The sequence below is a fragment of the Mus caroli genome, unplaced genomic scaffold, assembly GCF_978045245.1.
Source record: "Mus caroli unplaced genomic scaffold, Mus_caroli_1 scaffold_17, whole genome shotgun sequence".
Classification (NCBI taxonomy): domain Eukaryota; kingdom Metazoa; phylum Chordata; class Mammalia; order Rodentia; family Muridae; genus Mus; species Mus caroli.
The window spans coordinates 93,827,962-93,842,986 of record NW_028227272.1 but is presented as its reverse complement, the minus strand read 5'-3'; the positions used below and the strand labels follow the sequence as shown (position 1 = coordinate 93,842,986).

The following is a 15,025-nucleotide window of genomic DNA, read 5'->3' as shown; positions in this document are numbered from 1 at the left end:
GAGGGGAGGAAAGACAGAGGAAGGAGGGAGGAATGAAAGATAGAGGAATGGTAAGAAGAAGGGAGGGAAGAAAAAAATCTCTTATTTTCCAAGAAATATCTCCTGGCCTTAAGGCACTCAACTTTTATTAATTTATTCCAAGTATATATACATCTGAATTGAATGCATTATTCTCAAAATATTAATTATCTGAAGTGAAATCATTGGGCAGTTTACAAATGTTCCAGATCTGATTGCTGAATAGAGCGTTTACTTCAAAGCTGGGGATCTGAGTTTACTAAATGAATTGACTCCTAGAATCCTTTCTTTTTTCCAACAAAGTGCTAACGTTCTGAATCTCAACTCGATTTCTCCCCATGGTAGTCTTGTGAAATGGGTACCACAATTATCCCTAATTTACATATTGGGAAGTCAAGTCATTTTGTAATTTATATAGAAGGTTGGAACCCGAGACTGAGGTGTTCATCTGGGCTGTGTTCTTCCTCAGCACTGTTACCTCTCCATGTTTAATGTGTTCTACAAAAAGCTGGATGAAAAAAAACAGAAACACACAGCCTGAATTTCATCTCCAGCTGCTTCTCTAGTCTGGATAGATTCCCCCCACCCCACCCCATTCTTGGTTACTTCTTGGGCCAACTGATCTTCACTGTGGCTTGCATCATTTCAACATGCTTCTAAGCTGCTTATTTCAGTGAGATCCTAGGCACCTCCTCAGTCCATTTCATGTGCCAGCTGGAATTCCCATCTGTCTGCAGCACCAAGGTCCATACATGTATCTCAACATTAGAAACTACAGAATCTAAAACTAGTGAGATTGATTTTGCCAGATGTGGGAAGGAAGGGAACACATCCGTATGTTGTATGTTTAATCTTAGTGATGCATGGCTATCTCACTGAGAGTCCCTCCATGGGCGTCTCCAGTCTGCTTGAAATGTGCTGAGATTAGGCCACTTTCAGATGCCACAATTTGTAGAAGACTGGTGACCTGTTCATTAACACTCAAACACTACTACCAGTTTAGCACAAAGCAATGTAAGCAGACAATTGAATATGCTATAGGTTGGGATGGATCTATCCAGGGATAATATATGAGAGGGAAGCACCTCACAGAATTCACTACACAACCAGGTTCTGAATTTCGTGGGTTTTGTGAGGACACTAGAGTGATTCTGGCACCCCCCCATTAAACAGTCTCTGTAGTTATACTTTGCTCCTGCCTGGTGATGACATATCTGGAAGAGTGACTAATGTGTCCTGGTGAGATCCGGGGCAAAGTTCATCACCATACCACGCTCTTTGCTACCTCTGGGGAAAGTACTTGTCAGCACTTCCATCTTCTGCTAGAAGAAATTCACCAAGACTGAACAGTCCTTAACCAAGAAAACACTCATCCTTTATAAGTACAATTTTAGGAACATCATATACTTTACTTCTTCTTTTATATACTGTCTGTGATTCTATTCTGTATGGAGTAAATCCCTGACAAAATTGAGTATCACATGCCCACATATCTATGAAAGAGCAATTTCCCTACTAAAAAACCTTTCCACTAAAACCAATTTGTAGAAGACCCACCAGCACCTAAACTGTTTCTTCCATTGATCCTGAGCTGCCAACATGGCTATTGTCTTTGTATTTGTGTGAAGCATTCTTCTTACTTGAAGGTTTACAGAGAGAATTGTTTTATAAGATCACAGATTTAATCAGTGGCCCTCTCTGAATGACAACATCTCTCTTTTCAGTTCCCCCTAAGTTCGTGGTACAGCCCCGGGACCAGGACGGGATCTATGGCAAAGCAGTGATTCTCAATTGCTCTGCGGAGGGTTATCCTGTGCCTACAATTGTGTGGAAATTCTCAAAAGGTATGAAGTTGATTGAACTGTCTGTTGTGTGCTAAACATACAGTGTGTTGTCAACAATTTTGTCCTTTTGGAGCTATTTGAAGGTGAATATATTATCCTCCCTCACCCTAAGCCATCTTGGATACATCCCAGTAGATAACGCAGGACTTATAATTCAAATGATGAAAGTGCCCCTAACATGTCCCTGGAAAGACAGATTTCAGCCCCTGGAGAAATACTTCCTTCTTGTCTATATTGTGACCATGGTTGTGTTGGGCTCCTGCCAACACAAATATAAGGAGGGAGGCACCAGTGTTAGAATTATTCACTGATGGAAATTATTCCTTAGTGCCTGGCACTTTGTGCTTTTCAGCGGCTAGAGTTAAGATAATTGATTCTTTTATATTTGTCTGGATAATGTATAATGCTACATATGATCATCCAAGGGTGCTGCTTTCAACAGCAGTCCTGAGATAGTGGCTAGGGTCTCTGCTTCCACAACTAACACGCCATGCCTCCTCCTCAAGAGAGTGACAGCTCATCCCATTTGTAGATTACATAGTGAGCATTTGTTAAATTACAATGTATGACTTGGAAGCCAATGGTAATGCCATCTCCTGAGGGAGATGAACCAGTCCGTTGGCCAATCACACTCTTCCCCCAGTGGGAAAGATGTGTCAATCATCATTGATTACCATGTGTATGTTTGTTTCCCTGCTCACTTAACCACAACTTGCGTTCTAGGTTTTCTTCTTTACAATAAAAGTATTTTCTTCCTATGAACTCAACCACAATAGAAGGCAAAGCAAATGGTGAATGTACCACCATCTTCCTGGTGTAGATTGGCTGGCATAGCAAAGGGGCTTTAGATAGTGACTGGGAGAACAAGAGAACTAATTTTAAAAAAACAAAACAATAAACCTTCCCTGTTGTAGATCTTCTTCCACCTGTTGGAATCACCTTGTTGAAAGACAAAAACTGCTACTTCGAATCTCTTTCCCTGAGCCTTACTTGAAGCCATATCTAGAGCCCCATATTGTGTTACTGTATTTAAATGAAAAAAAATCAGAACAAATTTAGTTTAGCTCCTATCCTCAGCATATTTGACAACATGAACATTTTCTGTGGCATTTACCATCAAAATTATTTTCAATGTTACCACTCGACACATTCTCTGCTTCACCCTAATGCTGTCTCCAGGCTTTTGCCCTTGTGAAGACCCCTGCAACAGAGCACTATTCATGCAGCTCGTTGAGCATATGAGTAATTATTTTGTATAGGTAACTTCCGAACACTGAGCCAGCATGACTCCATGCAAGACTCTTAGTCTGTCTTACCCAAGGGGACTTTGCCCCCAAAGGGTATGTCTCCTTCTCTCTTCAGTAGATAAGATCTTCTTCCTTGTGTTATCATGCTCTTGAGAGTGAAAAATTAAAACTTGCATATTCAGATTACTAATACTGCTTAAAATATTTCATTCTTTGTTACCTGACATTTCTGCTCCCCCTTTGGGGATTCTCCAAGGCTTGATGTTCGTTTGTCTATCTATGCATATTATCTGTTTGTGAATGCCCACTGTATAGCCCCATATTTGCTAAAGATGGTACCCATATTTTATCTTTTCCTGTCACTGATACTCACATTAAATCATGGTAGCTTCTTCATCTATAAATTTCATATGGAAATTTAGATTATTGATGGGGAAAAAAGAAACCATGAAAACAAGTCTTTAAAGTGTGAAACACCTCACAAATAGCAAGATGACAAATAAGTAAATAAGTAAATAAATAAATAAATAAATAAATAACAGGAAAAGGTTGCTGTTACTTTTAGTCTGGGGTGTCTGGCTAGTTCCCAGTGGCAGATGTGCAGGTATGGTTTTTAACATCTGATCACCTCTGACTTGTAATCATGATTTTCCAGTCAATAGTATGTTATGATCTCTTTTTATGGCATCAAATAATGATGTTTTCCATGTCTTTTGACATGTCTATGTAGAGTTTATAGTAACACATCAGCAGGGATGGTTAATGACTGCCAGCGTTCAGATGAAGTTTACAGGCTGGATGTAGTGGTGCACACCTCTAATCCCAGTATTTAAGAGGCAGAGGAGGGCAGGTCTCTGAGTTCAAGGCTAGCCTGATCTATAGAATGAGCTTTAAGGTGAGCCTGATCTACAGAGTTTCAGGACAGTCAGAGCTACATGGATAAACTCAGTCTTAAAGAATGGAGAGAGAGAGAGAGAGAGAGAGAGAGAGAGAGAGAGAGAGAGAGAGAGAGAGAGCGAGAGAGAGAGAGAGAGAGAGAGAGAGAGAGAGAGAGAGGAAAAATGTTTACAATGATAAAGGTTACTCTTCCCCTTATATAGAGATTCCAGCACTAGATTCCTATTTTGCTTTTGACGAATGGATGACGTCACACAGTATGTGCTCTTTGTGCATTGTCAAAGTCATATTAGAGAAACTGTTATACTGCCCATTCTTTCCTTGTAATGAGAACATTCAAAAGTCCTTTCTCCTAGTTGCTCTGAAATACACTGTAGTTTGTTGCTATGGAGTAGCCCTGCAGTGAAACCGAAAGCCAAATGTACTTCTCCTTTCAGTCACATCTGCAATCCATTGTCCAGCCTTGTCCTGGCCTCCCCCGAGCCTCTGATGCCCACTACTCTACGTTTCTATTCTACTGAGTCAGCTGTGTTATATTACACAACTAGATGAAGTCCTATGAAACTCTCCTGGTCTGTCTGTGTTCACTCGACATGATATACTCTAGTCGTATCTATGTCATCACAAATTTAAGTTACCAGAGGCCCCAACCCCAAACCCTTAGGAGAGGTCTGCCATTTTCCCTAACCTTCTCGAATGCTCAAGAGAGGACTCCCAGGCTAGGAGCAACTGCCACATTCTCATGGAGGAAGGTTCTCTGACCTGGGTCTGCTCCCTTAAAGATCTTTCCAGAACTGCATCACTACTTAGCCATGCTAGCATCCCCTTGGCCCCCTGACCAGCTCACCCCCATCACAAAGGAATCAGCAAGCTTTGTTGTACTTAGGTATGCTACCCTGCCATAGCATGGTATCTTACCAGGTTTCAGGCATATCTGGCACTCCACTGTATTTTGCTTTTCTTTGGCTCTTTATTCTTAGAAAATGTCATACTGTGTTCCATTACATCGATCGTTGTAGATGTGTTTATTTTTCCCCTGGGATTATTTTCTGTAAGTAGAATTGCAGACTCAAAGAGTAAACAATTTTTATAGCTTTTAGACACATTGACGGTTTGCCAGCTTTTTATACATTTGCACAGAGTTCCTTCATGTGAAGTCCCTGCTCCCCAGAGCCCAAAATGATGCTGCATTTTATACCTGATTCTTACTGGTTTTCAATCTCACAGAAGAATTTTTTGCATTATTATTTTAGTGAAGCAATAAAGATGATACATTACAAATTATGTTGATAATGAAATATGTTTCAAATAGTCATGATAGTGAGTAGGAGGGTGGGTGGCAAAAATCCAGTGCCCTGAAATATGACAGAGAGCAGGGCTGGAAGGATAGTTCAAAGGTTAAGAGCTAGGTTCTCTTCCAGAAGACTCAGGTCAGTTCCCAGCACACACAAGGTGTCTCACAACCACATGCAGCTCCACTTCCAGGCAATCTGAAGCCTCTTCTGACCCTGAGGGCACCAAGCACAAAGATGATGCACAGGTTCATAGATACTCATGCACATAAAATAAACATATATCAATTTTTTAAAAATGACAGAACAAATGCAGGTAAATCAACCCAGCTCTGACCCAGAAGGCTGCAGCAACTGATCCCTGGACTGATAATCCATAAGTGGACTCCAGCAACTTAGGATAGTTACAGGAGAAATTAAACAGCCTTGGCTGAAAAAATAACTTAGTTCTGAAGATACAAAGCATAGGACATTGCATTCCACCTCCTGGTATTGCCTTTTGCACAAAAGACATATCTTACCTACAAGTCTTCAAAACCTAGGCTCAGTGGCTTGGTGAGCTGTGCTTCCTCTAGCCCACAGCTAAATAGTCTTTGCACGCTCCCCTTTTATACTAGAAGGAAATAGCTTTAGGTCACTGTCTCCGAGACTAGCTTGATCCCCTGTGAGCTTCCCAGGAGCTGAAGGAAGGCTGCTAATGCCAGAGAGCAGATCCTGGGTGTTCCATGCTCTCATCAGCTGCCCATGGATTCTCTGTCATCCAGGACGTCCAAAGACAAAGGTCTGAGGATGCCTGAGAATGGGTAAATAGGAAGGAGTCTGCATTTAAATTAACATTACCAAGGAGGATCAGGATCTGGGAATTTACCCAAGGCATGAAAGAGATGAGGTGAGCTGTTCATATATGCAAAGATGAAGAACTGACCATTAAAGTTCTGCTAGGAGTACTGTCTTATTTTGCTTTCCATTGCTTTGAATTATATGACTATATTATATATAATATATATATAATAAAACAATATAAGATATTACACATAGTTGTGGGGTTTATTAGAGTGGCTTACAGGGTATAATCTGCTTAGCCCAATACTGGTTGCCTTACTACCTAAGGCTGAGAATTCAGTCTATGGGAGGACTGGATGTCTTATCTGGTCTTCAGTCTAAGCTGGAATCCTTAAGTATTGGGTTCTAATGCCAGCAAAGGGATGCCTCAGCGACAGGGTATTTGAACTTAACAGTGAGAGTGAGAGCAAGTAATGAAAAAGTAAAGGCTCCCTTCTTCCATCTCCATTTTATATAAGCTGCCACCAGGAGATGTGAGCCAATTTAGGGTGGGGTTTCCCACTTAAAATAATCTGACCAAGAAAATCTCTTACAAGCCTGCCCAGAGGCCTGGGGTTTTAGTTGACAATCAAAATTAGCCATCGCAGGTGTAATGCTTGGGATGTTCCAGAAACCTCAAGGGGAACATGGTATCCGGTGCAAAGTCAATGACAGGATATTGTGTAGGTAGTTAGACTGCTCTGTCAATCACTGTGATTGACACACGACTTTGCCTGCATGTATGGGCCCCTGTGTTGGTGGCCTTAATGCACTCTGTGTTCTGCAAAGTTAGAGGCAGGTAGCACAGTGCTGCAGAAAAAGTGTGAACTGGTGAACTGACTGACACCATAACAGGGCCACACTGGTGCTGGTGTGTCCAAAGCAGATGGGAAGAAGGCAGGAAACACACTAGACTTGCTCAGAACCATTTGTCACAATGAGGCTTGGAGTTAGGTAGAAGGACAGGGGGTTGGAAGTTGGTTTCCTTTACCTGGCAGACTGCAGGTGCCAGTGAGGGAGAGGAGGGAGCTGGAACTGTGTACAGGCCTTTGCCATGAGCACTGAAAGGAAGAGAGATGCCATTTACTAAGATGGACCATCCAAGGAGCAGATCTCAGCCTGGGAAGAATGGAGTTTCTCTTTGCAGTACAAGCCATGAGTTTCCATAATAAGCAGTGATGGCTGAGGTCCTAAGTGCCCTCCCTTCCTGTCTTCCTTCCCTTGTCCCTTCCCATGCACCTCCCATCTCCCTTTCTCCCAGCCATCTCTCCTTCCTTTTCCTGTTCTCTTCCTTTATCACTCTTTCTCTCCTCTCCTCCCTCCTTCTCTGTCTCTCACTATATGTCTCTGTGTCTATGTATGTGTGTATGTATATGTTTATGTATGTATGTATGTATGTATGTATGTATGTATGTATGTATATGTTGACTCCTTTTCTTCTCTCCCTGTCTCTGTCTCTCTGTCTGTCTGTCTGTCTCCTCTCTGTATACCTATGTCTGTCTGTCTCCCTCTCTATCTGTCTCTTCCTTTCTCCTCTGTCTATCTCTGCCTCTCCTCCCTCTATGTACATATGTATGAATGTGTGTGTGTATGTGTATATATGTATATATATATATATATACATACATACATATGTGTGTATGTGTATATGTGTATGTATACATATACGTATATGTATACGTATACAATATCTGACTCCCTCTCTGAGTGTCTTTGTCTGTCTGTCTGTCTCTTTCTCTCCCTCTCTCCCTTTCTGTCTGTCTGTCTGACTCTCCCTCCATCTGTCTGTCTGTTTTTCTCTCTGTCTATCTCTTGTCTGTCTCTCTGTCTCTGTCTCTGTCTCTCTCTCTTTCTCTCTCTGTCTGACTTTTTATCTCCATCTCCATCTGTATGTCTCCGTCTCTGCTCCTCCACCTCTTCTCTCCATTTTCTTTCTTTCTGACAAGCACATTCCCCTCATCAGTGTCCCCTCTTCTTCATCTTACCCTCCAGCACAGGCCCAGCTTCAGTTCTCCACAGCCCCAAGCTGTTTCTTCTGCATTTTTACCCACAAAGCACCATTTGCCTTTTAGGAAGTTGGGGGCTCATACCCTTTCATGGAAGAGGCTGTGGCTACCTTGTTTGCCTTTTGGAGAGACTTAGGCTATTTCTGGCAGACACTGCAGAGTCAGTGAAGTCAGTATGTTTATAGTGTGTTCCCTGGTGCTGCTCATATGGACTTGCATTCTTGTAGGTGCAGTGTGCCTATTTGATGTCATTTTTTTGTTCCTAGATTTCTTAGTGAATTTTTTGTTATATATAAATCTGTTCTATTCATGCTCTTCAGCCCTCTTCTTCACACTCTCCAGTTCCACTGGTGACCTTATCCTCTGTCACCGGTAGCTGTCATTTCTCTCTCTGATATATTGTTCATGTGTTCTCATTTTAATTTGTTGGATATTTTCCAATTTCCATTCTTTCTCTCTAACAAAACCTCTGTTCTTTGTGAACTCTTCAACTTGTCTTTCACCTTATCATTTTGCTCTCTGCTTTCTTCCTACAGCTTTAATGGCCAACAATTCACTTTTTATACACTAATGACTACTAGTACATATCTAAGTCACATTTTTTTCTTATGAGACATTCTCAATTGAACTGTTTTTAAAAATTTCTTTCTTCCTTTTTTTTTTTTACTATAGCACCTTTCTTAGACCTTGGAATCCTTAGAAATACTAGAAGAAAGTCCATGTGACTAGAAAGAAATTGCTTGACACAAGCACGTGGTCCCTCATGACTCTAAAGCTCAAACCTGGCCTGTGCACACTACCCCTTAAGGTAGATTTGCCTCATACCATTTGACCCCACCTTGTTGTTCCTGTCTCACTACCTGCAGCTCTGCTCAATATACATGAATGGTTACACTGTTGCCATTTTTTAATTGACAATACACATGGATGGTCACCCTGTTGCCATTTTATCATTGACAGTACACATGAACAGTCACAATGTTGCCATTTTATCATTGACAAATACATGGGTGGTCACACTGTTGCCATTTTATCATCTCATGATAGCCTTTTCTCTCCAAACTGACCTTTTAGTTTCCACCATTCTTTCTTCCATCTGCTTCCATGCAACTCCCAGGAAGTAGAAAGGAACACTGATCTATGCCTCTTTTCTCCAATCCAAAACCCTTCTGCTTATATGTAAAGTGTCATTAGCTTTGAATTTTATTTTAGAAAAGGGAATGATGCAAGGGTCTAAGAGAATAGACAAACAACATCAGTCAAAAATATCTAGCTCAGCACTGTCTGCTGTGTCCCCTGCCTATAAACCATGGGCCTGTTTCCTCTGATGCAAAACAGAATAAAGAGATCAATGCAATGCTGATGCTTAGAGCCAAGTGCAGCATGGAATTAACCACAAGTCCAAGGCTACCTAGTATGTTGTAGGAGGCCAAGGTGTCAAAAGAAAACTCTATCACCACTTGGGGTGGAAAGTGGTGATCTATTGAGAAAAATCATAGAAAGCATTTGTTCCAGTGTCTGACGGCAGTTACTCAGCACATACCACCTGTCATTATGCTTGTGGCCAGAGTTGATCTTTGCTCTGTGGTTATCCAGATGCATAGCATCACTCATGAGTAAGCTAGCTCTTCTCTCTGGCTTAAGTCAGTATGTAACCTGGGTTACAGCAAGTGAACACAAGACTCTGCGTTAGTCCTTTCTCTGTTAAACTGAGCCACCCATTCTTGCCCAGGCAGTGTCGCTGACAGAGCTGACACCCTAATGATGTCTCTGCCCCACCTCACTCATTTTCAAATACACCTCGGTTGTCTCATCTGACCTCTTTTACTTTGTTTTTGTTTTCCTTCTACACAAATGATTTAATCAAAGAAATAACATTTGTGAACATTGATTCTAGAAAACTTGGAGACTGAGATGTTTCCAGGTTGGCTCAAAGACCAGTGAATCCTTAGAGCAGACAGACTTTATATGGTGGTATAGATGGCATTTCTATTTAGGCACTGACATTTGGACCCCTGCCCCCATTGTTTTTGAGGGTGTGTGTACAACAGCTACTGCCTACAGTTTTATCTCTTTCTGTTTTTCTGAGTAAAAGGTCTTGCCACCAATGGCCCCTTGACCCTGACTTTCTGTAGTGCTCCCATCTCCCTGCTCTTGATAAAGGAGATCACCACAGCCTTCTTTTAGACTCCCATGTCTCTTCTCCTCAGCACGCACACAATGTTCAAACTGTGATGATGCCATGGACTAGATGTGAACTGTCCCTCACAGGCCCATGTACCTGGACACTTGGTCCTCAGGTGGTGGTGCTCTTTGGGGAGGATGTAAGCATGAGGAAAGGGAGCCTTGCTGGAAGGAGTCTGTCACTGGAGATAAGTTTTGGGGGCTTATAGTCTGATTCCCCCTTTCTGCTCTCTTTCTACTTCCTGGGTATTGATGAAGCAAATCAGCCAGCTTTCTGCTTCTACTTTTATGCTATCCTTCCCCAGTTTGTACCTTCCTAAGAAGGATGGGCTCTGGTCTTCTGAAACTGTGACCCTTTGTCCCTTGAGCACTTTTTGTCAGGGACCCTCCCTTTCCTGTCTGTTTCTCTAGAGCTGGACTTCTTTCTCACCCTTCCCCTTGTCCTTCCAGCTCTTACAGTCATTCACCTCAGGTCTTATTCTCTCCAACCCTAGCTCTCCCTGGAAGGATATAGAGTCCGTCCCTATTTGGTGCTGGAAGTTATGGTTTTCTGTGTTGTCTATCCACCCTATAAAAATTGTTAAGGGTTACATACACATTTCTACACTCATGAAGTATGGCCCACCTGAGGCCTGACCACACTTTGCATCCCATCATCAGAAACCCATTTCCCTCTTCATGTCAACCCACGAGCAAGATGTCTCAAGAATCTAAACAGGAGAAAGTTATATCTCTCTAAAACTCCAGAAGAAAACTAACTTGAAAACCCAGTGTGAATCCTAACATATAGCAAAGGCCACCATGTTTGCTTGCCAAGTGGAGGAACCATGGGCCTCACTAAACAATGAGTTCTTACAAAGAGCTGTAAGCATAACAAATAAGGGAGTGCTTGATGTAGTTACCTCCTCCCATTGATAGTAGAAAAGAGAGAGAGAGGAACTTGGCATATACGAAGGTCTTCTTCCTGTCGTGGGTGGAGACTTGGTGCTACAGAAGCCAGGAATCTTCAGCAGTTGCCTAGCCTAGTGAGGCTCCCAGCTCAGTCAGCCCCAGTCTCCAGACCACCTCCTTTCTCTTCCCTATTCCTCCAGATTTTTCTCTTCATTGTTCTTTCTCCAGGAAGTCTCTAGCAGTCTTCTTGTGGGTAGAAGCAGCCATACCAAATACAAATATTTGGAGAGTCTTTCATAGGTATGTTGCCATAGTTACTGTTTCTATTGCCTATAACTGTAATGAAACACCATGACCACAAGCAACTTGAGGAGGGAAGGGTTTCTTTGGCTTAAACTTCCACATTGCTGTTCACCATTGAAGGAAGTCAGAACAGGAACTCAAACATGGCAAGAGCCTGGAGGCAGGAGCTGATACAAAGGCCATGGAATGGTGCTGCTTACTGGCTTGCTCAGCCTGCTTTCTTATGAAACCCCAGACCACCAGCCTAAGGGTAGCACCATCCAAAAAGGACTGGGTCATCTCCCATCAATCACTAACTATGAAAATGACCTATAGGCTTGGCTTCTGCCCAATCATACAGAGGAATCTTCTTAAATGGGGTTTCTTCCTCTCAGGTTATTTTACCTGGTGTCAAGTTGACATTAAGTTATCCAGTACAGCTGTGGTGCAGATCTGGGCCATTGGACTCATATGCATGGCTCCTCAGAGTTCCACTGTAAAGCATAGGTGATACCTACTGTATATCTAGCCACTTCCACTTCCTGCAGTGTCCCAGGCCACATCAGCAAGTGCTGAATATGATTACCTCACAGGCAAATTTTGTGGTAGTTGAGTACAGAGAACAGTGTTGAGTCTCAGGGTTAAAGGAACAATTACTTCCTATTAGGGTCAAAATTACAACTATGTGCCAAACTTATACCCAACCTACAAAGCCAGAGGAAACGCAGAGAAGACTCCAGGGAAGTATCATGATCTCCAGTGGATAGGTTTTTTTCACAGAAAATAAATAGAATTAAGGGGCAGGGGGTGATTGCAGTATCCAATCAGCATAACTTCACATTGGAAAAGAAAACTGCCTGGGTGCTATTGCACTTAGTAGGTAGTGCAGTGCTAGGAGGGAATTTACCATGGGAATTGGAAGCATGGCACCTGGGGAGAGATAGAGAAAAAGAAAGCTGTCTTATAGTTGTTGACAAGGGTAGTGTCTTGAGAAGCTGCTCAGATCCATGTCAGCAGCCATGGTTTACAGGCAGTTCTCAATGGTACTAATAATCCTGTGTCCAGAGTCTGCCATGTCCCAGTGCACACCCTGTGGAGTAAATGGTGGCTTCTCCTTCCTTGCTCCTCCCAAGTCATTTTCAATGCCCCTCACTCACAAGACAGAAATACACCAAGGTCCTGGTTAAACTTCATGACCCAAATCAACTTGGGGAGAAAAGACTGATTTCATCTTATACTTCCATGTTATACAGTCCATCAGAGAGGGACACTCGGAGCCTAGCAACTCTTCTAAAGGAAAGGAACCTTCTCTTTGAAGTAAGAACCACTCATTCTTCAAGAAAACACCTCTCTCCACTAGGATGAAAGGGACACACTCTGGTCCTTAGGGAGGAGAAAGCATAGCTGCTTGCAACCTTCCATTGAGAACAGTCAAGGGAACAGAGAGACTCCCTCTCCCACTGTGCTGTGCTTCAATCCACCTCATCCATCACTCCACCTTGATAGCTAGCTATGAACATGCTCTTTGAACAATATATTCTAGATATGAACTGTAGGTATTTACATTCACATTTTTGTAAGCTCGTTGTCTTAGATGTAAATATTTTCTGTATAAAGATGTAAGGAGAAACAGCCATTTGTCTTTAAGCCCCATTGGCTTAGTCAGAGGCCACTGGGATCTAGAGCTTTCCAACTCTCAGCCAAGTGCGTTCTCTATGATCAGCAAAACTTCAGAACTCTATGAAGCAGGTACCTTGTTTGCCACCTGCCTCCTATGTCATTCTCCTATGTGTGATTCCCACAACCTTGGCACCTGGGCATGCAGTGAGGCATAGCTTCCCAGCAAATAGGGGAGGTCTTCTGTGTGTTACAATCACTGGTAATCCAGTCTGTGACTTATAAAATGCCTTAACATTTCATTTCTTGTGATGAAGTTTAGAACCATCCCTGCCCAACCCCAGCTAGCCACAGAAAGTTGGCCGCTCTCTGTTACTAACAGCTGCTGCCCAACCTGCTTACCCTATGCTAAGATAGCTACTGATTTGCAGACTGCACGCACTGGTTAAACTTTGCCCTGTGGAGTAGTGATTACTCTGAGGGAGAGGACTGAGAATTCAGTGAAGCCCACGTCTATCACATCTGAAGAATGTCAGCCTTTGTGTCCTCTTGGTGAATAGACTGGCTAACAGCAAGCTCTTGCTCCTTGTAGCAGGCCTGATCAAAGCTGTGCATGCTGTGTCCCTTCAACTTGGGCTCATTTTTTTTCCCAATGAAGAAAAGATTTAATGTTATTCAAATCCATTTTCATTAGACTTTTAAATAATGCACAGGCTCACATCCATCCAGATAGGAATTAAAAGATCATTCTTTGCCACCATTCAATTGAGAGAGCATGGCAGTGCTGTAAATTTTACTTTTTAATTCTTCTTTATAAATGTCTCCACTACTTAAAGTGTTTTTCTAGTGAAAATTCTTTGAGGACAGTAAAAAGTATGCATTGTGGGTATGAACAATCTTCTGCCTTTCTCCAAGCCAACAAGAATTTCACTAGATTTTCATAATTTTTAAAACCAAGTTTTACATAGTTTATAAATTCCATACCTCTTTGAGATGTCTTAATTTTTAGTCTGGTGTGTGTGTTTATCTGTGTGTGTATGCATGTGTTTGGTATATGTGTATCTGTGTGTGTACGTGAATGTGTTTGTACATGTGTGTCTGTGTGTATGTTTGTATGTGTATGTGTGTATATATATATATGTGTGTGTGTCTGTGTGTGTATGTGAATGTGTTGTATGTATATGTGTACATGTGTATGTGTGAGTGTGAATGTGTTTGTGTATATATGTGTACATATGTGTCTCTGTGTGTGTATGTTTGTGTGTATGTGAATGTTTGTATATGTGTGCCTGTGTGTCTCTCTGTGTCTCTGTGTGTGTGTCTGAATATGTTTGTATGTATATGTGTATATGTGTCTGTGTATGGGTGTATGTGTGGATGTGTTTGTGTATATATGTGTACATATGTGTCTGTGTATGTATGTATGTATATGTGTATATGTGAATGTGTGTATGTGAATGTGTATATGTGTGTCTGTGTTATATGAATGTGTTTGTATGTATATGTGTACATATGTGTCTGTGTATGTGTATATGTGTACATGTATGTCTGTGTTGTGTGTATGTATATATGTGTGTGTCTATATGTGTCTGTGTGTACATGTGTGTATGTGTGTGTATATATGTAAATGTATGTGTGTATATGTATGTGTGTATGATTGTATATGTGTGTAGGTATGTGTGTGTATGTGTCTGTGTGTGTGTGTGTGTGTATGTGTGTGAGTATGTGTGTAAGAACCCTTGGGAAACTCACACAGAACCACCTGCATCTGCCTCCCAAGTACTGGGATAAAGGCACAGGCTGCTTATTCTCTTGGTTTTAAGTTTCAGTAAAATCCTTTATCCTTTTAGAAAGGAATACATTCTCTATACGTTATCTTATAATTCATAAAACCAATGCTTTACAATGCAATCTACTTTCACAGG

The 15,025-nt window shown here is 41.8% G+C and overlaps 1 protein-coding gene across 2 annotated transcripts in view; it reads left to right on the top strand.

The window, feature by feature from the left end:
• The window catches only part of Dscam (DS cell adhesion molecule), a 580,573-nt gene that overhangs the window by 369,603 nt on the left and 195,945 nt on the right, over window positions 1-15,025 (top strand). For both annotated transcript variants that reach the window (XM_085832094.1, XM_021184771.3), the window contains exon 10: window positions 1,743-1,862. In XM_085832094.1, coding sequence (XP_085688220.1) covers window positions 1,743-1,862 — 120 coding nt within the window. The remainder of the gene's footprint in view (window positions 1-1,742; window positions 1,863-15,025) is intronic.